Consider the following 23,611-nt stretch of genomic DNA (forward strand, 5'->3'; position numbering starts at 1 on the left):
TCATAACTAGAAAACAAAAAACAAAAAAAGTAGAGAAAGAGAAAATAAAACCCAAAATGCAGATATAAAACAAAGAGGGAAGAAATGACTTGACTTTATTTTACAATAGTTATACGCATAAATTTAAATTGACCGCTTACTCTAAGATTGCAACATAACTTTAATTTTTTTATCATCTATTTTTTCTAATCATCAAATATTTATCATAATTGCATTTTTGTTTCACACAAAAAGCCCAAGGGGGGTTTCTAATCAGCATTAAAATTAATCAGTATCTTTTCTCTAATTAAATCTGTCAGTTTTGACATTTCAGCAAGCTCCATCATCTTTACCATCCACTCTTCCATTGTGAGTAATATCAGATCTTTCTGCCATTAAGCATATAAAAGTCTTGCTGGTGTTATTATATAAAAACAAAATTCCATGGGATTTTTCTAACTTTTAGTCAATTAGTCAGCTTTATATTAATCTTTAAAATCTTCTGAATTAATTATGCATTTGAATCCAATTTTTCAGCTTTTACATGTCCACCAAGCATAATAAAAAATCTCTTCTTATTGGCTATACTTCCAGTATAAATTTGAATATCTTTATACATTTGAGACAATTTTTCAAGAGACAAGTATCAACAATATTTCATTTTATAAAAGTTATCTTAAGATATCTTTAAGATTATAACAATGTGAATTTCAATTCTTTCACACATATATCCTCCCACTGTTATAGCCAAAGTTTTTACACCATTTTATTGCACATTCTTTCTTCCTGTTTCACATTTTAATAAAAATTTATATGCATTAGCAAAAATGTTAGTTCTTTGTACATAATTATGTTTCCAATTCAGTCTTACAATGTTCAAAACCCAATAGTCCTTTTATTTACTTTAAATCTAATAATTGTAGATAACAAAGCCATGCCATGTATATCCTTCTGATGTGAAATCTGGTATTGATACTATTTTTAAATCTCCCTAAGAAAATTCTAATATGTCACCATAAGTTAACCATTTATATTTAGTTTTCATTTCTCTTATATAATATGCTTATGGTGAGAGCCACCGAGGTATTTTCAGAGACAACCTGGATTTATAGCTATTCCATATTATCAGTGATGATGAGGATGTTGCAATTCTTAATATGGCAAATTGACTTTTAAAATTGACATTAACTTTATCAAACCATAAATCATCATGCCACCCAAACCTCAAATCATGTGTTTCTAACTTCAATAGTCTTCTATTTCTCAGCATCACCCAATCTTCCATCTACACTATAAACAAGCTGCAAAATATAATTTCAAATCTCCTCTTTCTTTAGCAACTTGTAATACCTTGTACTTAACTCATGTTTTTTTTACCCTCCCACATAAACATAGATATATCTTTCTGCTATTTTTAACAGTGCCTTAATTGTCAAAACAGGCAATGTTTGAGACAAAAATAACATTCTAGGTAATCAGATTCTCCCCAACCATAAAAACTGTAATTTTTTCCCATCTTAGCATATCTTTATTTCATGTCTTAATATAATTATTTTGAAATATCATACAATTCATATTTCTCAAATTACCACCAAAATATTTTACTTTTTTCTCATTTTATTCATCAGTTATGTTTGAGCTTGTATCTTGTATATAATTCAAGGCCTTAAACAAGTTCCTGTGAGAAAATTGTATAATGTTTGGGATACTCTGTGATTAATGGTATAGTTTAATAATGTGCTATATCTAGATTTCCCAATCTGTGCAATTCATTTCCACAGAATGTAGTGATGGCCATTAACCTGGATGGCTTTAAAAAGGGTTTGGATAAATCAATGGAGGAAAAATGTATCATGAATTAAGATGAACTTTAACTTGGATATCCCTGGTCCTGGTCCGATAGTAACCATTCATTGACCATTGGCTCTTCACTGGATGTATTTAATCACAGCCATTTGTTGAAGGTGCTTTAATTTGGATCTTTGCACTGAACATGGGGTTAGACTACATGGCCTAAATAATTGGATCCAATTTTATATTTTTGTGAAATACCAAAAAACAACACAAAAATTAAATAAAAGAAATATGATTTTGCCCTTCCAGAAATTGGGCAGAAAATCCTCATAATTCTATTATTTAGGGGATGGGAAAAACTGAAAAATCATACTTTCATTTGTTGTATACTGACATTTTGGCAACAAAGAACAGCTCTCAAGATAATCAGGTAATTTATATTGTTGAAGCAACATGTCCAAGTGTCGTTGAAGATAAACAGTAAAGAAAAACTATCAAAACTAATTATTTTAATTAAATCCTCAATTTAAGGTCATTTTTAAAACATAAACACATAATTCATAGCTGTAACCATTGAGATTGTAAAGGATGCCTATATCCCCCAATAATAAAATTCCAAAATCTTGGTTCATGCAGCACAAGTGCCTCTTATATTATAGAACAATAGTGAGCAACCTGGGCATCAGCTTCTGGTATTAGATTTATTATTCCTTGGCAAGAAATTGTCTGGTTATATTTGGACTACTATGATGTGATATATGTTGAGCTACTGTTGAAGGAGGTCCACAAGCTCCATCTAGCGTTTTGTATATCTACATGGACTTTAACTGATATTGCCATGTGAAATCACATTATGCTCATTCTGAAAGAGCTGCACTTGCTATTCTAAGTTTGATTTAAAACACATATTCATACTTTTAAAGTTCTACATGACTTGGTACCTAACTATCTGAAGAACGGCCCTCTTGATACTAGTCTTAGGTTCAACCACAATTTGCAAACGTGGATGAAAGTATGCTCTTAGGCTTCTAAATTAAAAATGATTAGCACGGCTACTAACTGCAACAGTTTTCAACTGCAAAGACAATTAGAAAAAACTTTTATAAACTTAGATGTAATTGATTAAAAAATGTTGTTACCTCATCAGCTAAGTTAATATTAAAACAGCCTTTTCTGAATATAAAAACTATCCACCCTAAAAATGATAAATCCCTCTCCTCTTCCTGTGACATACTGAAATAGCTCACAAGAACAACATGTTGAAGCGTTTTTTTAAAACTTCAGTTTTATTCAAGAAAAGCAAAGTTAATTTCCAATTTAAATACATATCCTTCCCCAAACCAAGCATAGCTGGTTTTCTGTTTAGAAAATAAATGTCCAGCCTTCTCAAAATGCAGTATCCCCTGAAACCCTCCTTCTGCACAAAATACTCCCCTGCCAAGAGCAAACCACCTTTTAGGCAATGCCACCAGAAGCGTGGGGTTTACAATATTCCAGTTCTCTTAATCTACAGAGAGATCTCCTAGTTTCACTCAACCTCAATCCTTAGCAAAAACTACCCATTCTGCAAAATGCTGTAAATGTTCCATGCCAAATGCACACAGCTTGATTGTGTGTGGCTATGTGCAAATCCATAGTTTAACTCAGGGCTTTTCAACTAGTGGTACGGGTACCACCTGTGGTACAGTGGCACCTGGCAGGTGGTACGCGACCATCCTAGAAAAGTGGTAGCGGGGGAGGGGAATGAGCTGAACTGGTGGCAGCACCGCACAAGCCTGAGCGAGAGATGGCTGGAGCTGCAGGGCTGTCAGGGCTCAGCGGAAGCGCCAGGATCAGCACCGAGCTCCAGCTGGAGCTCGGTGCTGATCCTGGAGCTTCTGCTGAGCCCAGAAGAAGCACCAATCAGCTGGAATGTTGCAGCATCTCCAGGGTCTTGTGATTTACATTCAGATGCTTGGCAACTGATTCATATTTATGATGGTCACAGTGTCCCAGGGTCATATGAAGTGACCAAAACCTGCTGCAACCACCCAGCAGACGGGGGGAATAAAAACCAAACACCCCCCACCCCACCGCCAATCCTCAACAGAAATGCTCACAACAACCTCAGACAGGAGGAAGAGCGCCGCCGGGCGGGCAGGCAGGTGTCTTGTTTGGCTGTGGCTTGGGGGGCACTTTTTTCAGTGCCATTGTAACTTCGAACAGTCACTAAGCAAACTGTTGTAAGTCGAGGACTACCTGTACTTTATCACTTTTTTTCCTTTTTGGGGGGGGTCATCAAGTTTTTGACACCTTGCTAGGCGACTGGTGGTAATCGGATATTGCCATATCTTAAAAGTGGTACAATGGGTGAAAAGGTTGAAAAGCCCTGGTTTAACTCACCAATGAAGAACTGCAGATTGGGGAAAAATGCTAATCATATTTTGACCCAAAAATCAGCTGATTTCTAGTGTAAAATTAACTGTTAAGGTGAAATCTGAACTCTGCTTCAAATGTAAGCCTTCATAGAATAACAATAGCAACAGCACTTAGACTTATATATAACCCCATGGTGTTTTATAGCACTCTCTGGATGGTTTACAATAGAACACTTGAAAACGTTGAGAAAAAAGGCGACTTCTTCCTGTGAAACAATCAGGCAGTAGGAGTAGCAAAAATATGCTTCCAGAATTTCACTGCCCATATGTTAAAACTTACTGCTAGTCATTTTTTGTGGCATAAACAAACAAAAAAGAACAAAAGCCATATGGTTAGCCTTTGCTTTTTTATACCTAAGGCCAAATAGGTATCTTATAATAATCAAGATCAAGTTGATTATCAAACAATAAATGTAAATGTACATGGTTTACAACTAGATCTACACCTACAGTACTACAAATGAAATTCAAATGTAGTGTTGGCAAACCACAAGGTAGTAACTAAAACTGACACTGGAACTCTGTAAGCTTTTCAGTAATTTTCATTCAAGTAGTGGTAGTAATACTGCATTATGAAATTATCACACAAATTCACTTTACCTTGGTACTTTATTCTCTTGTTCGAGTAAAGGTATTATTGACTGTCTTCTCAACCAAAAGCTTTTCTTCCCTTTTGGGAGAAAATACTTTAACAGCCTTAAGAAATGAAAAAAGCTTGACAACCAGATAAAACTTAATATTACTACAGGGGCTCTGAATTATTATGATGACATTTTAAGGAACCATATATGTTGATGTATCCCAGCTCCCAGTCACATTTCATACAATTTAAAGAATAAGTGTTCAAAGAGTACTTTATCTCTAATATTTCCAAGTTTGTGCATCTCTAACAGAATTTAAAACTTTCTCGAAGAAATTGTTTGCTGCCTAGGAACAAAATCAGCAGCAGTTTGCAGCAATAATATATTACTTTTCTGATTGCATAATGATACATAGTATTACATGTCATAAATGGCAGACATGGCATATACCACAGAATTCCCTCTCTTCTTGCCCCATTTTCCTAAAAGCATTACAAACTGGCAAAGCCACGAGAGATAAAAAATACACATGAAGAACAGTCCCTGACATATTCTATACATTCCAGATACTTGGAAAAGTCTTTCTTCCCATAAGGAAATATGCACTGAAACCTCGTGGTCTCTATCTAGATATTTAGTAGATGCCAATGTCCTGTTGAAAGAACATCACTTCTAAGCCCTGCCCTTTCAACAGCTTGTCATTTTCCTGAGGTCACAAAGGGGCATTCCTCTTCAGTTGTTTTAACTCCCAAAGTTTCAGTAATAGGGCAAATGACATTAGAATTACAACTCAGACTGTGAACGTGAGATGCGAGGCCCCTTGCGAATTTCCTTTCGTTTCTCCTCTTTCTTTCTTCGCTTCTCTTCCTCCCGAAGAGCCTTCTGGAATGTGTTAGCACCAGGGAAAAACTAAAAAGTAAATACAACGAGTTTAGGGATTCTGGCATCAAAAATATGGATAACACTTTTGGTTGCTAACTCTCTTCCTTTTAGGGGCACCAGCTTTTTCTCTCTGACATTTCAGTGATCTTCAGGAGATAATAGCTAGTTATTAACCAGAAGATCAGGCTCCCTGTACTTTTGCCCCAAACATTTGGAACTCTATATAAGAAAGGGAAAGCAAATCCACAAGATTAATTAGAATTCCCATTTCCAAGGTCATAGTATCCCCTTCCACAAAATGGATGCCGAAAGGGACAGCATGGGAAAGCCATCCTGCATATCTCTGCAGTAAATGAGTAAGTGGCTTAAAACAATATTGAAGGGAAGTCCATACATTCCCATGTGCTAAATTGACCAGCTCTAGATGTGTTTCCAAGGTGACCATACCATTATTGCCAACTTTTGTGACAAACTAATATCTGAAGCAGAACCTGTATGGGGTCAATCATCTATGCTACTTAATATATTACCTATATTACTTATAGATAATATAAGCAAACATGCATTTGATTGTCTTTATAGGATCACCACAGAGAAAGTTTCTGATTTAAAGCGATCAAGAAAAAAGTCATTATGACACTTAATGATTAGGAATTATCACCTGATCATTGGGTACTACTGCCATCAAGCAAGTGGTGCTCCATTCTTTCCTTCATAAGAAAATTGTGAATAATCAGAGAGAAAAAAGAGAGGAATAATAGATAAGGTGGACTCTTACTTCAGAATTGTCTGCTTTAAAGGGATTCTGGTAGTCTGGAGATCTCTCACTAATTCCTAGCTCTTGAGCCATCTGTGGAAGAAAATATATTAAAATAATTCTAATCTATTGTATATTATTATCCCTCCTTCTTGTCAACCTCTTAGTCCTGGCTCCTATGTGCCCTTGAAGAAATCATCTGCTTCAGAATCCAGCAATGTTTTTGCACTTGTTTTTATGTGATTTTAATCCCCCCAGGGTCACCATAGGCAAATCCATAAAAGTCATTTGACTTCATAAAAGTTAAATTAATTATTAAATAAAAATACATCTCCTACTTTTCTCATTTGGTATTTTAAAGGCAAATTCTCTCAAAGCAGTAAAATAAAGCATCCTGCATGATACCAACTTTTGAATGGAATGTCTGAGCTGACCTATTAATTCTATAACCACCATAACTCAGCTGTGCAAATTATAAAGATTTTAAATAGACATTGTGTATTACAATGTGAAGAAGAAAAACCAGTCTCCTTCTAATTAAGCTCAATTCCTGGTGATTTTTATAGACATATCCAAGAAATTGTTTTGCATAACAATACCAAAGTTGTTGGTTGTAGTCTTTGTCCTGACCGCTTTTTCAACTTCCCAGCTTAGAAAGTACACATGTGCTAAATTAGAAGACCAAAATAATGGATACAAGAGCATGCAGATATGCTATTAAGATGGTATCAGTACATTTCTATATGTCTATATATATACTACAAAATGCAAATTATCTGTGGTAATAAGTATGCAACTTTTGAGTAAACCAGTCATCTAAGTCAGGGGTCCCCAACCTGTGGGCCACGGCTCACTATGTGCTGTGAGGGGATTGCAACCGGGCCACAGAAATGGCCGGCGAGCATCCTCACTTGTGCAAGCAGCAGGTGAGTGTATGCTTGTGTGCTCCATCTGTGTGAGCCAGAGGCATGCATGCATGCCACTCATACAAATGGAGCTGCGTGTGCACACACACGCTTGCAAGCCGCTCACGCGGAACCATCCCCTCTCCTCTCCCTCACCGGTCTGCAAAGCTGGAAACATTGGGGAAGTTTGATCTAAGTAAAATATGTAAAATGCCTATACAATCACTTATTTATTATTAAACAAACTTATATAACTGCCCATCTATCAGAAGAAACTCTGAGCAGTGAACAGACAAACACAGCATATAAAAGACTATTTAAAATATTTGTTAAGAACTTACAATCATTCATATTAGAATATACCTATATCTAACATTAACACTTAACTATGTGCAGATTCATGAGGTTCCTCCACATTTTTTTTCTATATGAACATCCTGAAACTTTTCAAGCAAATATATTTTTCCTCAAACTTAACCCAATTTGTATGAATTACTACCCAATTCTAAATGTTTAAACAAACTGAGAGGAAGTGCCAAGCAGGCATACTGTCTTACCAATCCTAATACTTGTGAGTGGGGACCTTGATCAAATACGCCTGTCTGGTTGCAGAAGCTGATCCCCCAGCGAATAAGGTTGTTCCAATTGGAATTGCGATCAAAGTAGTGATGCACTATTTTGGGAAAACGTAGGACTACATCCCCAAAAAAAGCAGTATTCTCCACCACATGGGAATAGGCTAAGAAAAAAGAGTTACAATGAAAAACTCAGACCAATTCCAGGTTTTGGGGAACAATTTAATTATTCAACACACTTGAACCATTGCTTTGCATTAAGTATTAATTAAAATAAAACATTTTTCCTAATCTATGTTTATCAAGGGAAAGAAAGGGAAGACAGAAGAGTAAAAATTCTCATCTATATTAGTGATTAAGCATAAAAATAAGGGCATATCATTAATCCAGACTAATAAAGTGCAGCATTTGGAAATTTAAATGTTACCTAAGTGCTTAAAAAAGAGCACTGATCTCTACCTTAGAACATAAGTTAACTTCTTTAATGCAGACATTTCTATATGAATACCTAGATACCTATTTATTGATATCTACACCTGGAATTAAATGGATATTTAATTAAGGAAATCCAAAATCAAAGTATCAATCATGTCATCCCTCAAATATTATTTTCCCTTCAAATACTAAAATAAAATAGCAAGACTCTGGTCTGTTTCAAGTTTCATACATCATGCATGTGGCTCTATTCACAACTTATGATGATCTTATGACGATTATAAATAACAATGCACAAAAACAGAAGTGACTAAGAAAGAGTAGCCAATATGTCAGAACTGTATTGCTTAACAACTCAAAGCTGTACATTTAATGGATAAAAGATAATGGACAAAGAAACTGTGATTAGAAAGCAAAATGTTTGTACCATCCTTGATCTTCTCATCATGAGAAAATGGCCCATCTGGTGAAACATCTGCTGCTATGAGTACTGCTCGTGAATCTTCAAGAACCTGCACATCGTAACAGAAATTCATGTCAATTTATGCCAATTCTGCCCCAACAAGGACATGTGTACCAACAAATCCCTCCTAAAATCCTTCTTGCCCAATCTTTTCTTCTAATCTATTGGATGAAGATACCTAGCTGGTGTAACTTTAACAGGCTAGAGCAGACATGTCAAACTCGCGACGTCACGTGACATCGCGCAACGTATCAGAGCTTTTTTCACCATTGCCGGCAATGGGGTGGGCGTGGTTTCCCGATGACGCGTCCAGCCCGCGGGCCGGCAGTTTGATACCCCTGGGCTAGAGAATTTAGAAAAGGTGCCATGGCAGAATAATATTACAATTTGCAGAATAATAAAATACCCAGCTAACCCAAATTCAATATACTCTGGGTAGGAAATATGGAATCTGTATTATAAGATATCTGAAGGGCATCAGGTTAGAGGCTGCCCTAGTATCTGAAGTACATGTACCACATACATTTTGCCAGATTAAGACTAAAGTTCTTCAACCACGACCAAAAAAATCATTATCCAAAACATATCAGGATGCTATATTTTTATACTAAGAAATAGGTCTTAGTATAAATAGTATAAATAGGAAAGAATTAAGTGAATATAGCAAAGATATATTGTTGAAATAGCTGTTGAAAATGTCCTCCTGTATTAACCTTTGCCATGAAGATAAAACCCATGAAAAAGTAGCTGATAAAAACATTTACAGGTAACTACTGTAAACTCCAACCTATGCCTAAGAAATTACAACCATCATTTGGGAAGTTACAACGGCATTGAAAGAAGTGACTTATGACCCTTTTTCATTTACAACCGTTGCAGAATCCCCATGGTCACGTGATCAAAATTTGGATGCTTGGCAACTTGCGTATATTTATGACTATTGCAATGTTTTGAGGTCATATGATCACCTTTTTTGACCTTCTGAAAAGCAAAGTCAACGGGAAAGCCAGATTCTCTTAACAACCATGTTACTAATTTAACAAATGCAGTGATTCACTTAACATCTATGGCAAGAAAGGTCATAAACTGGGGCAAAATTCATTTAATTGTCTTGCTTAGCAACAGAAATTTTGGGCTAAATTGTGGTCATAGGTCGAGGATACCATCTTCTCTTCCCAAACACTTGGCTGCCAAATCATAAATGAGAACTGCTGAGAATGGCCACTGCTAATTTTTCAGCAATCTACTTTGTGGGATGGTGAATGCGCTTCCTCCCCGTTGAATTAGCTCACAGTCCAATTAGCTAATGACATGGGGACTATACTTTCCATTATTTTCCTAATCCTGCTTTAGGAGTATTCAAGAAATATGCTATAATAAAAAAATAAGGATCAGTTAAGCAAGGCTTACTTTGAAAAGACCCTTGAGCATGATGTCTATAATCTTGTACTGCTGGTTGACATCATTGAGTTCAATCAGGTTCTTCAGTGCATTCATTTGGTCTTTGCGCTTTACTTCAAACAATTTCTTATCTGTGACTTGGTCAAGCGTACCATACAGAAGTCCCATATTTTGTTCTATGACCTCATCAACATAACAATACATAGCATAATCCTCCAAACTATCTTTTTGCCTTTAATTATACTTCTTCAAAGATAAACATTTCCCCAAGTAGCTGTTTATTTTAACTACAGTATCTAACTATCTATCCTAACAGAAATCTACAAATCCAACTTGAAGTATACTAGTCACCCAAATTCAGGTGATTGAATTATCAGGTGCCTCTGTCTTTAGGTCTTATTGGTAAATACCAGACCTATGCAGAATAAGACTGCACCCATCTATGACAAGATGGGAGACAAACACATGAACCCGATTTATATTACTGAGACTGGGCTGTACAAAAATGGGTATGTTGGACATTTTCCAGATGATTTCCAATCCTACTACAGTCACAACATCAAAACCAAAGTTGTTTTGTGACTATCTGTGAGAACCTTGAAGTGACAAGTAGCACTGCTCCAGAAATGATTGATTGTGAGTGCCTGCATGTTGAAATGGGCTAAAGTGCTGATTACCTAGCTGCTCAGAAGGGGCCCCCCATGAGCACCTGAAACACATCTCAGGTTGGTATTGGAGTTCCCGAGACTTTCAATTTGGGATGACTTCAACCTCCATGACTGGGGGATGGGACAAGTTTTCCAGTGTTGATGGATTCTATGGCAATCATGGGATTGTCAGAAATAATTGTGGCTCCAAAATACATGGATGAGCACATACTTGATATGGTCTTCATTTTGGAACACATTGGGTAGGATATGAGTATGGAAGACATTAATGTTTTCTTTTGTTACAGCCAGATCATTCTTTGTCAAACTGCACATTATAGCAACCCTGGAATTCTGCAACACTCCGGGCCCTTCAAAAGAGTCTCTAATGAACCCAGAGGGATTCCAACATGATACCTCAAGATTGTCCCAATTTAGTAGGCAGTTCCATCTTGCTCCTAGTCAATCTATAAAATACGGGGGTGGCCAATTTCAAATCCAAGACCCAAAACTGGAAGAAGGATACAGATTTCCAATCCCGAATCTGAGGTTTTCTTCTCTGTGTCAGTAGTCATACCTCTTGGTAATATCAGTGTAAAGAGAAATGTGCAAGCCACAAAATAATCCATTCTTAAAAACCTATATTGGAGGAAAAAAGATAGTGACAGAGAAATAACAATGTTACATGATTCAAATTAAAAACATATAAAAGCATACACCATAACAGACAATGGTTACATAGTGTCAATCCAGTTAGGTCTCATTATAATTATATCTGTGAATAGTAGTACATCAGGAACAAAAGACAGTTTGGTCTAGCATTAAGGTACCAGGCTAGAAATCAGGAGACTGTGAATTCTAGTTCTGCCTTAGGCATAAAACCCAGCTGGGTGACTTTGGACCAGTCACTTTCTCTCAGTCCAACTCACCTCACAGGTTTGTTGTTGTAGTGGGAAAAGTAGGAGGAGAAAGGAGCATTAAATATGTTTACCATATTGAGTTATTTATAAGGACAATAAAGCTGGGATTAAAATAAGTAAATATGTTCCAAATTTTAGCCATAAACTCCTCTCCAATCATTTCTTTACCTGCCTCAGAGACAATCTGAATGTCACTCATGTCTAATTTGGCAATATATATCCAAAATCAATTCAAGTTACGAAAATGGATTCAGGATATTCAGTCTATGAGTTCACTACAGTAAAGCAAGAACTGTATTTGTTTACTCCTGCTGTGATTTTAGTATCTATAGTACTATATACATATCTCTGGTAAAGGGCATTAGTCAATACATATTTAACGCATTCAGTATCTCTTCAATAGATAGCACATGTGATGGTTATATTTAAAAAATCTCAGAAAAGTACTGGAAAATAATAAATCAATTTGTTTAAAAAATCCTTAAAATAAAATATGAACTGAAACCAATTAAGTATAATTCCAGAAAACATAAATAAGAAAAATCACAATGTGCTAAGATATATCTTAATAGCTGCAGGAACAAACTTTCCAAGGCACTGAAAAAGAGAAAGCTTGCTAAGGATACTAGATTGGGAGTAAAAAACAATAAAAATATTTTGGGCAACCCATAAATGAGATACCAGAATTTATTAGTAAATTCTGGAATAGAAATCCTGATACTTCACAATACCATTCTTCCCACACTGTTATTGTCCATGGCATCTATTTCTAGAGAAAACATTAACCAATCTGCTATCTTGGAAACAGCTGCTGGATGCAGGATGCTCTGCTTGCATTCACAAAACCGAAAAAAGCAAAATGCCAAAAATCCTTAAAAAGAACATTACTCATATGGTGGACATGATCTATCCAAAGAAATTGCAAAGAAACAGAAAGGTCTTTAATCATTCCTGAATAAGGAGTCAATGTTCTCTGAGCTTGGTTGTGTTCTTACAGACGTTTCATTAATCAAACTAGGTGCTAGTACTGATGATGTTACCTAGTTTGGGTGATGAAACATCTACAAGAAAACAACCAAGCTCAGAGAACATCAAGGATTCCTCATTTCAACTCTGAGCTATAAATATTCTCCTGAATACCCAATGGTCAGAGAACACAATAGTCATATTAGCAAAACTGTATTTTTCATTTTACTGAAAAGTGAAACAGCAACTTGCATAGTTTTAAACTAAACCTTAACACAACTTTAACTTTGTGCATCTTTAAACATTGAATCATTATATAGAACTGTACTATAATTTCAAATATACCATCAAATAGCTTTAAAGGATAAACCTTAAACATGCTGTAACTGACTCAATTTAATCATGAACTGTGGAAAAACAAGGAGAGACTATATAAACAAAGAAATCTGTTGAGAAGGAAATGTGCGTTCAATAAATTTATTCATGTCATGAAAAAAGCACAAGTAAATATCATCTAGATTCTAGAAAATAACTAATAGAAATTACTTACACTGCAAATGCTGTGCTTCTTAACACAATAAAGGATACAAGTTACAGAGATGAACTATATAGTATCTTATCTTTGTTGTTTCATATGCTGAACATTCTGATGAATCAAAGTGATGCAAAATAAAATCTTGCCAGAAACACACCAACAAATGATAATCAGGTCTTGATTTATTTTTTTAACCAGAAGCCCCACTGCTATGTAATAGTCATACTTTTACCTAGATCCTCAAACCTGAACACCCATACTAGAATTGCTTTTCCATGGGGATCAACTTTGTAAAACAGGCTAATGGTATCAGATCTTTTTCTTGCCACAGTTGTTAAGTAAATCATTGCAGTTGTTATGTTAGTAATACAGTTGTTAAGTGAATCTGGCTTCCCCATTGACTCTGTCAGAAGGTCCCAAAATATGATCACATAACCCCAGGACATTGCAACCATCATAAATATGAGCCAGTTGCCTACAGTCTGAATTTCAATCAGGTACCATGGGGATGCTGCAACAGTGGTAAGTGTGAAAAATGGTCATAAGTCACTTTTATGAATCATTTTCATATTTATATAAATAAAAGCTTCCTTTCAAAAGTTGTGCAGATTTGAGTTTCAGCAAATTATCCAAGACAAAAGGATTTACAGTAATAGCATGAATGACTGATAACCCAACATTTTTAATCTGTGGTGGATATAAGACATTTCAGATATACAATATAAACACAATCTAGCTTTTCTGAATCTGCTTCTCCAATACACCTGATCTTTAATTTAGTCTTGGATGAAGGAACAAGAATCAGTCACTGCACAAAACCCAATGTAGTTTATCATGAGGTAGAAAAGTGATTTTTTTTCAATGATAGGGCTGTAGCTTCAGAAAGAGGGGGAAGCTATGGATTCAATAGTGCACTTACAGGTCCTCAGGATGGAAGTCAATATAATAGCCACTTTATTACCTCTAAAGATTGTTATTTCAGTGTGGAGGTAAAAAGCCCATGCTGAAGCTAAACTCTAAGTGACAAAATAAATTAACCTGAATGCCAGTAGTTGCCTGAGAATTATTTTAGAGATTTAAGAGGAGGCTATCCAACTGAATATAAAAAGTGTAGTTGGAAGTAATTACCTAAAGCAGTGGTGGCGAACCTATGGCACGCGTGCCAGAGGCGGCACTCAGAACCCTCTCTGTGGGCACACATGCCGTGCCCCGGAGATGGCGAGGGACTGGCCCCCGCCGCCCTGGCCCCACCCACCGTGCCATGACCACCGCGGCCACGCCCACCCGGCACCCGGTGATAAATAAGAGGGTTTTGGGTTGCAGTTTGGGCACTGGGTCTTTAAAAGGTTCGCCATCACTCCTCTAGTGGGATTTTCCCATGTATTTTACCAGGAAACATAGAGAAGGCAGGCTAGAAAAGTCAAAGCCTTTCTAACCATACCCAAGCACTCCCAATTTGTTGGCAATGTCCATTTTGCTCTCTGAGTTCATGGTGATGTAACCCTAACCCTGTGGTGGCGAACCTATGGCAGGCGTGTGGCCTCGCCCACCCAATTGGCCACACCCACCCGGCACCCAACAATACATAAGTGGGTTTTGGGTTGCAGTTTGGGCCCTCGGTCTCTAAAAGGTTCGCCATCACTGACCTAAAGCTTTTTCTACCAGGCAATCAAGTATTTTAGATCAGTGTTTCTCAACCTTGACAATTTTAAGGCATGTGGACTTCAACTCCCAGAATTCCACAGCCAGCTATGCTGGCTGTGGAATTCTGGGAGTTGAAGTCCACATGCCTTAAAATTGTCAAGGTTGAGAAACACTGTTTTAGATTGAACAGAGTTAAATATGTAGATAGCTTATTTATTTAAAATATTGCTTTACAAAATATAGTCATATAACAAAAAATAAACTTTTATCGAGCTTGTTGCCAAAATCGCTACACTGACATGTCTGCGAAGCCATCAGTAGTCAAGCTGGGCTCGAAAGTATAATAATAATAATAATAATAATAATAATAATAATAATAATAATAATAATAGTAAAGTTGGAAGGGACCTTGAAGGTCATCTAGTCCAACCCCCTGCTCAGGCAGGAAACCCTATACCATTTCGGACAAATGGCTGTCCAGTCTCTTCTTAAAAACTTCCAGTGTTGGAGCATTCACTGCTTCTGGAGGCAAGTTGTTCCACTGGTTAATTGTTCTCACTGTCAGGAAGTTTCTCCTTAGTTCTAGATTGCTTCTCTCCTTGATTAGTTTTATTAAGTAGTTTTATTAACGCGGCGGAATCTTCGCTTTTCAAAGTCCCACTTCAGGCAATTTTAACTGGCTTGCTCTTTTCCCGCGAGTGGTGTGGCGAGTCTAAAACCTGCCGATTGAATTACGGGAGTCGAGGTCCTCGATTTAAAAACGGAAAGGAATGTAAAAGAATCGGGATTTGGGCACATGCGCTCCGAAACTGCTTAACCATCTCCTAAAGTGAGAGAAGAGAGACCGATCGCCAGAGAGAAGACAGGGCGACCTTCTGCCTTCTGCTTGCCGCTCCTAAGAGATTCATTAGACTTCACAATATTAATGCCTCGTTTAGGCCTCTCTTCCCTAGCCACTATCCTTTCCTACGTGCAATCTTCTCCATAGCATTTGAGTCGCGGAGAACCGGCGCTGGGTAAACTATGTATTTCCCCGCTTGCCCTGCAGTTCAAGATCATCTCTCACAATCTGCAGTTCAACGGCAATATACCCTGAATATTTTCCCCACGTCAGACCGGGATAAATGCTTGTTATCCAGCCAATCACTACTAGACGCCTAACAAAAACGCTTACCAGCTGCCTCAATCAACCATTCGCCACAGCAGGACTTTACTCCAACGAGACTGTCACGCTGCAACATCGCTTCCTTTTCCCCAGTACCTTTTTTTCGGCCGACTGGTCCTACTCTTAGCAAACCACAGACCCTACGCTAATACGTCACTTCCTCGACCGGCTTCCCAAAGTCCCCTGTATTGTAGTTCCGTCTGTAATTTTGCCGGTTCCTTTCTTTTTTTTCTTTATTATATAGTCATTGGTTCGTTGAAATTGCAGATTTTTGACTTACAGTTGTAAAGCACTTTTCTGAATTACGGAACGTGAACTGAAACACACTAAACTATTTTGGAAAGCTTGTACATTAAAGCAGCAAAGGCATTTGGAAGAAATAGACTTGAGTGTGAAGAGTTGATAATTGAGGAAGGAGGAATAGAAATATTAATGAAAACACGTTTGGTGTCTAATATTGTTTCAGTAAAAATTAATATTCTTGGTAACGATGCTCTCTGTTACTTCTAGTGATTTGAATTCCACAGCTCTTGTTGCAGGAAGAGCAAATCTTTAGGACCCTCATGAGCAAATATTTAGGTTTGGCATTTGTATGCAGAAAAATATTATGAGATTGCACCTTAAGATATTTCCAGAGATGTTATAAAGTGCAGTTATTCTCTGTACCTAAATGGCAGCTATTATCCCAGCCTAATCATATTTTCTCAGTAATAAAATGGTAATTATTTACGATTTCACAAACGCATCCATTGAATCTTGGATTGTGGAGAATGGCTGAGCAACTTTCAAAACTAGTGGACTAGACATCATACAGATGACTCAGCCCATTATATCTATATTTTGTTTTTTCCAATCTTAAGAGATTGAGCATTTGATCTGCATAACAGAAATGGCAAATAGTAATCAGCATTTATCTTGTATGCAAAAATTATAATTGTTACAAAAGGAGAACTAAAGATTTAATTACAATCAGTTTAAATACTAATCATTGAGCTAGAGTTAAGGATAAAATTATTCGTTGGTTCAGGTTATTTTTTTCATGTTACTGCAGCCAAGAAGTTGAGAATTAGGGGACAAGTGCCAAAAAATGCATCAAGATGCAAACTGCAGCTTATATACTTGCATTAGCCTACAAGACAAAAGTACTGTATATAAAGACAGTTTCTATCCTAACATTATCATTTGTGCATCATCATTTAGGCAATCATAGTTTGTTGCAGATTCTGATGAGAATGAAAGTGATTAAAGGCAAATAGGCATCTTAGACAACTTGGACTTAATTCAAAAACTATTAAGCAGGAACAGATCAGATCAATACTTAGAGATCCTGGGAAATCCCTGCGTTATAGGTTAGGCTGGGATTTTTTTTAAAAAAGCTGGAAGGCAATTAAAAAACATGTCTGTATTGCCAAGAAAACTGCCATGACCATGTAGTACCAGGAACTCTGTAAATGTTCTGAAAATTATTGGGAAATTTTTGACATGCAAGCAGAGTGCCACACTGCTGCTCATTAAGAAACCTGTTTTTTCAGGTTTCCATCACATCTTGAAAATATGCTAATACTTTAATAGACACACAAACTTTAGGAGCAGACTTCTTGAAGTAGTGGTACGCTAGATAGGCTAGCCCTAGTATTGATATTTTTCCCCCTCACAGACTTTAGTTGCCCTTCCAGCTAATAACTTTACCCTCTTTCCCTCTTAAAATGTTAATACCGTATATCAGTGGTGGCGAACCTATGGCACTGGTGCCAGAGGTGGCACTTGGAGCCCTCTCTGTGGGCACACGTGCCGTTGCCCCAGCCTTGCCTCCTCCCGCGACCCTCTCCAGCAGCCCTCTGAAGGAGAGTCGCCCCCGAGCGCGGCCCACACAAAGCAGCGCAGCCAAGGACATGGCAGCCAGGCAGCGTAGACAAGACTCTGCCCTTACACCCCATCATGCAGTTGATGCTGCAGGGCGCGGGCAGAGGGTGTGGCCACCATAGCACTGCTGGGCTGCCTGGGCGATCTGCAGCAGGCCCTGGAGGTGGTGAGTGGTCCTATGGGCAGGTGGGGCAGGGGAGGGGGGGGCAGAGCGGGAGCAGGGCAGGGGGGTGGAGCAGGGGCGGGGCCAATTTTTGGGCACTCGGTCTCTAAAAGGTTCGCCATCACTGCTGTATATCATGGGTGTCAAATTCGCCGTGTCACATGACCTGTCACAACATATTGTGACTTTTTCGCATTGCCAGAGCTGGGGTGGATGCAGCCTCCGCATGATGCAAACAGCCCACGGGCCAGCAATTTGACACCCCTGCCTTATATGGATAAGATATTACTCTTACTCCTTGTTTTCAGTTTATTACTTTTATAAACCCCTTTCCTTGTTAAAGTCCTTGAACTACAAGTGATTGCTTAGCTATAAAAAACACAGTACTTCTATATTAATCAAAAAAAATTACTGAGTATGAAAGCTATACAACACTTTGCTTACAGAGATCAAGCACTTAAGAGAATAATCAAGAATGTACTACTTCCAAATTCTTAACAGCATAGAAAATAGCCTTGAAGTGCATAATTTTACTTACGCCATTTCCAGAACAATGGTAAACAGATTTTAAAGTTTTTTATTTATGAATTTATATTTCAACATCTAGGAAATTTCTAAATCTTTCTGCAGGAAAAAGAAATTACCTGCATTATTTTTTCTGTATGTCTATAACTGCTAAGAAAATTTAAATGCAAGTTGATTTCTCAGTTTATAATACTATGTTCATTAATTTTTCTTTTCTCATTTCAGTCTATAATATGTGAGGTAGATATTGCCACGTTCCCAAGATATCTGAAGTCAAACTTGAATTAAGAACAACAAAGTTGGAAGAATTATACATTACTGACAAAATATATGCATTTTTTTAATCAAGTAGTCTAGAACCCTTGTCAATTTTTAAAAATCTACTTTGGTGCCTACGTTCTGCCCTTTTAAACTACAAGTTTACTCAGAACTACTTGAGTAAATGTTAAAAGTTTAAGGAGTCTCAGACTGCATCTTCCCCACAGGCAACTGCAGCATGGACAAGTGAGGGAAAATGACAAAATAAACTCTATGACACACGTTTTGTCATTTTAGCATCATCATTGTTAAGAATTAATATCTATTATCTGATCAGAAACCCCCTATTTCTTCTTTCAAGCAAGTTTTCCCTTTTGGCCCCAAAAGGGAATTCTTATACAAATGCTTAAAAGCACTGTTAAAAGAATTATTATTAACTATTAAAGTGATCCCTGGTTTGATTATAATCTATCTTCAATGAATGTTAATAGCACATTGAAGTATCACAGACTATCACTTTTATTTTTTTTAAATAATATTCTCCCAAATTAATAGTATGAATTTAGGACATAAGTATTACTATAAACTTTAGAATTTACAGCTTTCCTTGTTCTTCGTAAAATTTACATAGTTACAATGGAAGTAGTAAAGGACAGGCATGACAAATCGAAAACTGATTTTCATTTTTCTTATTTTCTAATTTTTCAGTCAACTTAGCACTAAAAGCAAAGACAGTTTTCAGCGGAGAAAATTAAAATTGGATTTACTACTCTGTACATATAGATAACCAAAATACTATCTTGCATCCAACATCGTGCATAAGTACAGGTAATCCTCAACTTACAATAGTTCATTTAGTGATTGTTCAAAGTTACAATGGTACTGAAAAAGTGACCTATGATCATTTTTCATACTTATAACTGTTTCAGCATCCTCACAGTCACTTAATAAAAATTCAGGCATTTGGCAACTGGCTCATATTTATGACAACTGCAGTGTCCCAGGTCATGTGATCACCTTATGTGACCTTGACAAGCAAAATCAATGGGGAAGCCAGATTCACTTAACAACGGGGTTAGTAACTTCAGTGATTCAACTGTGACAAGAAAAATTATAAAATGGAGCAAAATTCACTTAACTGTCTTGCTTAACAACAAGAATTTTGGGCTCAATTATGTTCGTAAGTTGAGGACTACCCATATATTAATTTATATCTAATGCTGATATTTTACATCACATCTTCAAATGATAAAGAGGTCAAAATCACATTTTTTTTTCAAGATAATAAAACTGTTTCTCTTCTTGGTAGATTAGTCACAAAACTGCAAGGCTTCACATTCAAGTACAAAACAGTGTATTTCACTCTAATACCTCTATATATATCCTCCAAAAAAAGATACACTATGCTTTGATGGGACCATTGATGCCTGTTTACGGGTGGGAGGTTCTCCAACAATGTTTGGATCACAGCTTTTTTACTTGAATCCACTTGATACTTTATTTTTTGAAGCTGACATAAAAAAGAAGAGAAATTACAAAATTTCAGTGTTTAATTTCCTCCTATTACTACAATTACAATAAATCAGAAAGTCTTGAAGGCCTTTTCCAATTAGCAAATGTTACTGAAAAGCATAATAAGCTTTTGTGGACTGCACCTGATGCACCTAATGAAGTGAGTTTCAACTCACAAAGTGTGTCTTTTAACAAAATTTGTGTCAGAAAAGGTGCTACCCAATTCCTGATTTTTTTGCAACTATAGACTAACGTGACTTTCCTTCTACAATGCCTATAATTGCAAAAACAGTCCAAGGTCTGGCTGTATAGCATGCTTCCATGTAACTTGCCTATGCATAAAAAGACTCAGTGTGTTTTCCTTCTTTTGAAATCAGAAATTTCACTTTGTAGATTAGGCACAAAACTGCAAGGATTCATACTCAACTACAAAACAGACTGTATTCACTCTAATACCTCTATACATAATCTCCAAAATAAGATTCACTATGCCTTGATGGATCTATTGATGCTTGTTTATGGGTGGGAGGTTCTCCAACGATGTTTGCATCAGAATCAGAAATATAGCAAATTTTAATGATGATACCAGATCTAAAGGGAGCATGCAATAAAAACTAAGACCTAAAGGGAGTATGCAATAGTGTCCATGCTTATTGTATTGATAGATCTAGAATAGCATAACATGTATTTAAATGAACTCAATGTCTATTCTATATATTGTTGTTCCTGAAATAACCTTAAAACAATTCTATTTTTTCATTTTCTGGAAGCAAGAAAACATAACTTCATGGAACGTGCACTCATAACTAAGTGGTTCAGGACTTCCGGTTTGCCATTGGCGCCTGCGGACGTTGTCATGCCTCCTTCTGAGCCTGAATCTGAGGAGGAAATGGAGCTGGAACAGGACCCTATGGAGGCTGAGGGAGAGGTGTCTGTGGCTTCAGAGGACTGGGGAAGAGCAGGCTGAGGCAGGCCAGGGCCCTTCAGGATTGGAACAGGGGAGACAGAGCTCAGGCGATGAGCAAGGCCCACCCCTACCTGATCCTAGAGCACGGAGAGTGGAGAGAAAGAGGGAACAACGCAGGCAGGCTCAATTACTCGGGAGGAGAGCATCCCGCCCCACTCCACAAGGCACACCTGGGGATTGAGATTTAAGGAGACGCTGTGGGGTGGGGCATTTGTTGGGAACAAACGGTGATTCATTGGAACGTTGTGTATTGTTCCTCTTGTTCTGTGCCTTCTGTTTGGAAACCTGGAAACCTTGACTATCAGACTGTATTTCAGATTCTCTCTTTTGGAAACTGCTCAGGCAAGCTCAGATTTAAACGGACTTGTTAAGTTTATGTTTTCTTCCTTGTTATCTCTATGGCCTTGAGTACTTTCTTATGCTAATCAGCCTGTATTTGAATCTACTTTCAACCAGAGTCGGCTGAAGGGGTGTGTGTGTGATCTTTTGTTGGAGGCTTGCCAGCAAACGTGGGAGCATTTGGGGAAAATTGGGAGCAATAAAAGAACTGTTTGAATTGCCAGTTGACTGCATTGCCTCTGTGCTGTGCCCTGGGTCATCACAGACATAAGGAGATGAACTCCGTCTTCAGCGTTCGATTTCATCTCACTGGAGGACCCTGGAAAGGGTCGAAAGTCGCCCTGTAGGGGCAACGAGCGAGGAGGGGATCCCCGCTTGATCGCGGGAGGGCGGTAGCCCTTCTGCTTGATCCGGGGCAGCTCTCCAAACCGGCAGGGGAAAGACCGGCCATAGCAATATGGCTCGTCACTAAGCTGCTAACAGCCGAACTCAAAATTACTATCAAGCACCTTTAAAGCAACGTGGATGAAACTGAGTGAGATCTGATCTTCTCTTTAAGACTCTAAATATCTTTCCTGCAAAAGCTGCCCTAGGTATTTTTCCTCCTGTGAGGAGAGAGGGAAGGGAATTCCTGCCCCACCCTCTAAGAAGAGCAGCGACTGACTACCCAGGGGAAGCAAAGCAATTATAAAAACAACTTTAATCTAATTGGCTGTATATACTTTTGAAATTTAGGGACTAAAAGGTTTTCCTAAAAGTTTTCTTATTCCTATTTCTACTGGATATGCTGATTTTTATCTAAAAATAAAAAAAAATAAACTTTGAAAAACTATTATAAAAATGGGGGACTTAAAAGATTTTAAATGGCCTTCAGAAGGGTATTAATAGATTTATTTGGGGGGGGGGAAACCAAGAGTTAAATTGAAGATTTTACAAGATGCACGGGAAAAAGGAGGACTTAAGGTACCTAATTTGAAATTATATTATGATGCGGTGGTTTTAACATTGGTTACTGATTGGCTTAATTTAACTAATAAAAGTATACTTCAACTAGAGGGATGGGATTTATTATATGGATGGCATGCATATTTAATTTACAATAAAAAAGTTGATAAAGCTTTTAAATCTCATATCTTAAGAAGTGCTCTATTGCGTGTCTGGAAAAAGTATTATTATAAGTTAAATTATAAAATACCAATTTGGGGTATCCCTGGACACGTGATAGAGGGAGTATCTAAGGGTGTGAATTTGGATAGGATTTCTTATAAGGAATTACTTAGATTGGAAGGGAATGATTGGCAATTGAAATCGTTAGAGGAGTTAAAGCAAGAAAATGTTGTACAGTATTGGTTTCAGTATACTCAATTGATGGCTAGGTGAAAATTAGATCAAAAGATTGGCATTACATTATTGGATGAGAATTTGATTAAACAGATTAAAGATTTGAATCAAGCGCATATAAAGAGGATTTATAATGTTTTAATAGAAATGGATTCGGAAACGGAATTAGTTAAAGATTGTATGGTAAAATGGGCTCAAAATATCCAAGAACCGATTCCATTGGATATGTGGGAGATAATATGGGTTAGAAATGTAAAGTTTACCCAGGCCCAGAATTTAAGAGAAAATTTTTATAAAATGTTTTATAGATGGCATCTGGATCCTAAAAAGTTGTCTTGTATGTATTCTAATTTACAGCCCAAATGTTGGAGATGCGGTCTACCTATTTCCATATTTGGTGGACTTGTAGAGATATAAAAGCTTTTTGGATTAAGATTTGGTGGAACATTCAAAAGATTTTTAAGAAAAAGATAAAATTTACTCCACAATTATTTCTACTGGGTGTTATTACAGATGGTGATACCAAAGAAATTAACTTGATGTTGAATTTGATAACAGCTGCAAGGTTATTGGTTGG

General features: G+C 37.1%; 1 protein-coding gene across 1 annotated transcript; it reads right to left on the bottom strand.

The window, feature by feature from the left end:
* Positions 1 to 4,782: 4,782 nt before the first annotated feature.
* On the bottom strand, positions 4,783 to 16,213 carry CCDC134 (coiled-coil domain containing 134). The gene is made up of 7 exons (XM_015813531.1): positions 16,076 to 16,213; positions 11,363 to 11,475; positions 10,199 to 10,320; positions 8,753 to 8,837; positions 7,873 to 8,054; positions 6,432 to 6,503; positions 4,783 to 5,680 (listed from the first exon to the last, which is right to left on the bottom strand). Exons 2-7 carry the CDS (start codon positions 11,463 to 11,465, stop codon positions 5,555 to 5,557), a joined length of 690 nt encoding a protein of 229 aa, XP_015669017.1. The 5' UTR covers positions 11,466 to 11,475; positions 16,076 to 16,213; the 3' UTR covers positions 4,783 to 5,554.
* Positions 16,214 to 23,611: the final 7,398 nt, after the last annotated feature.

This window comes from Protobothrops mucrosquamatus, unplaced genomic scaffold (assembly GCF_001527695.2).
Source record: "Protobothrops mucrosquamatus isolate PMUCROS unplaced genomic scaffold, P.Mucros_1.0 scaffold162, whole genome shotgun sequence".
NCBI lineage: Eukaryota > Metazoa > Chordata > Lepidosauria > Squamata > Viperidae > Protobothrops > Protobothrops mucrosquamatus.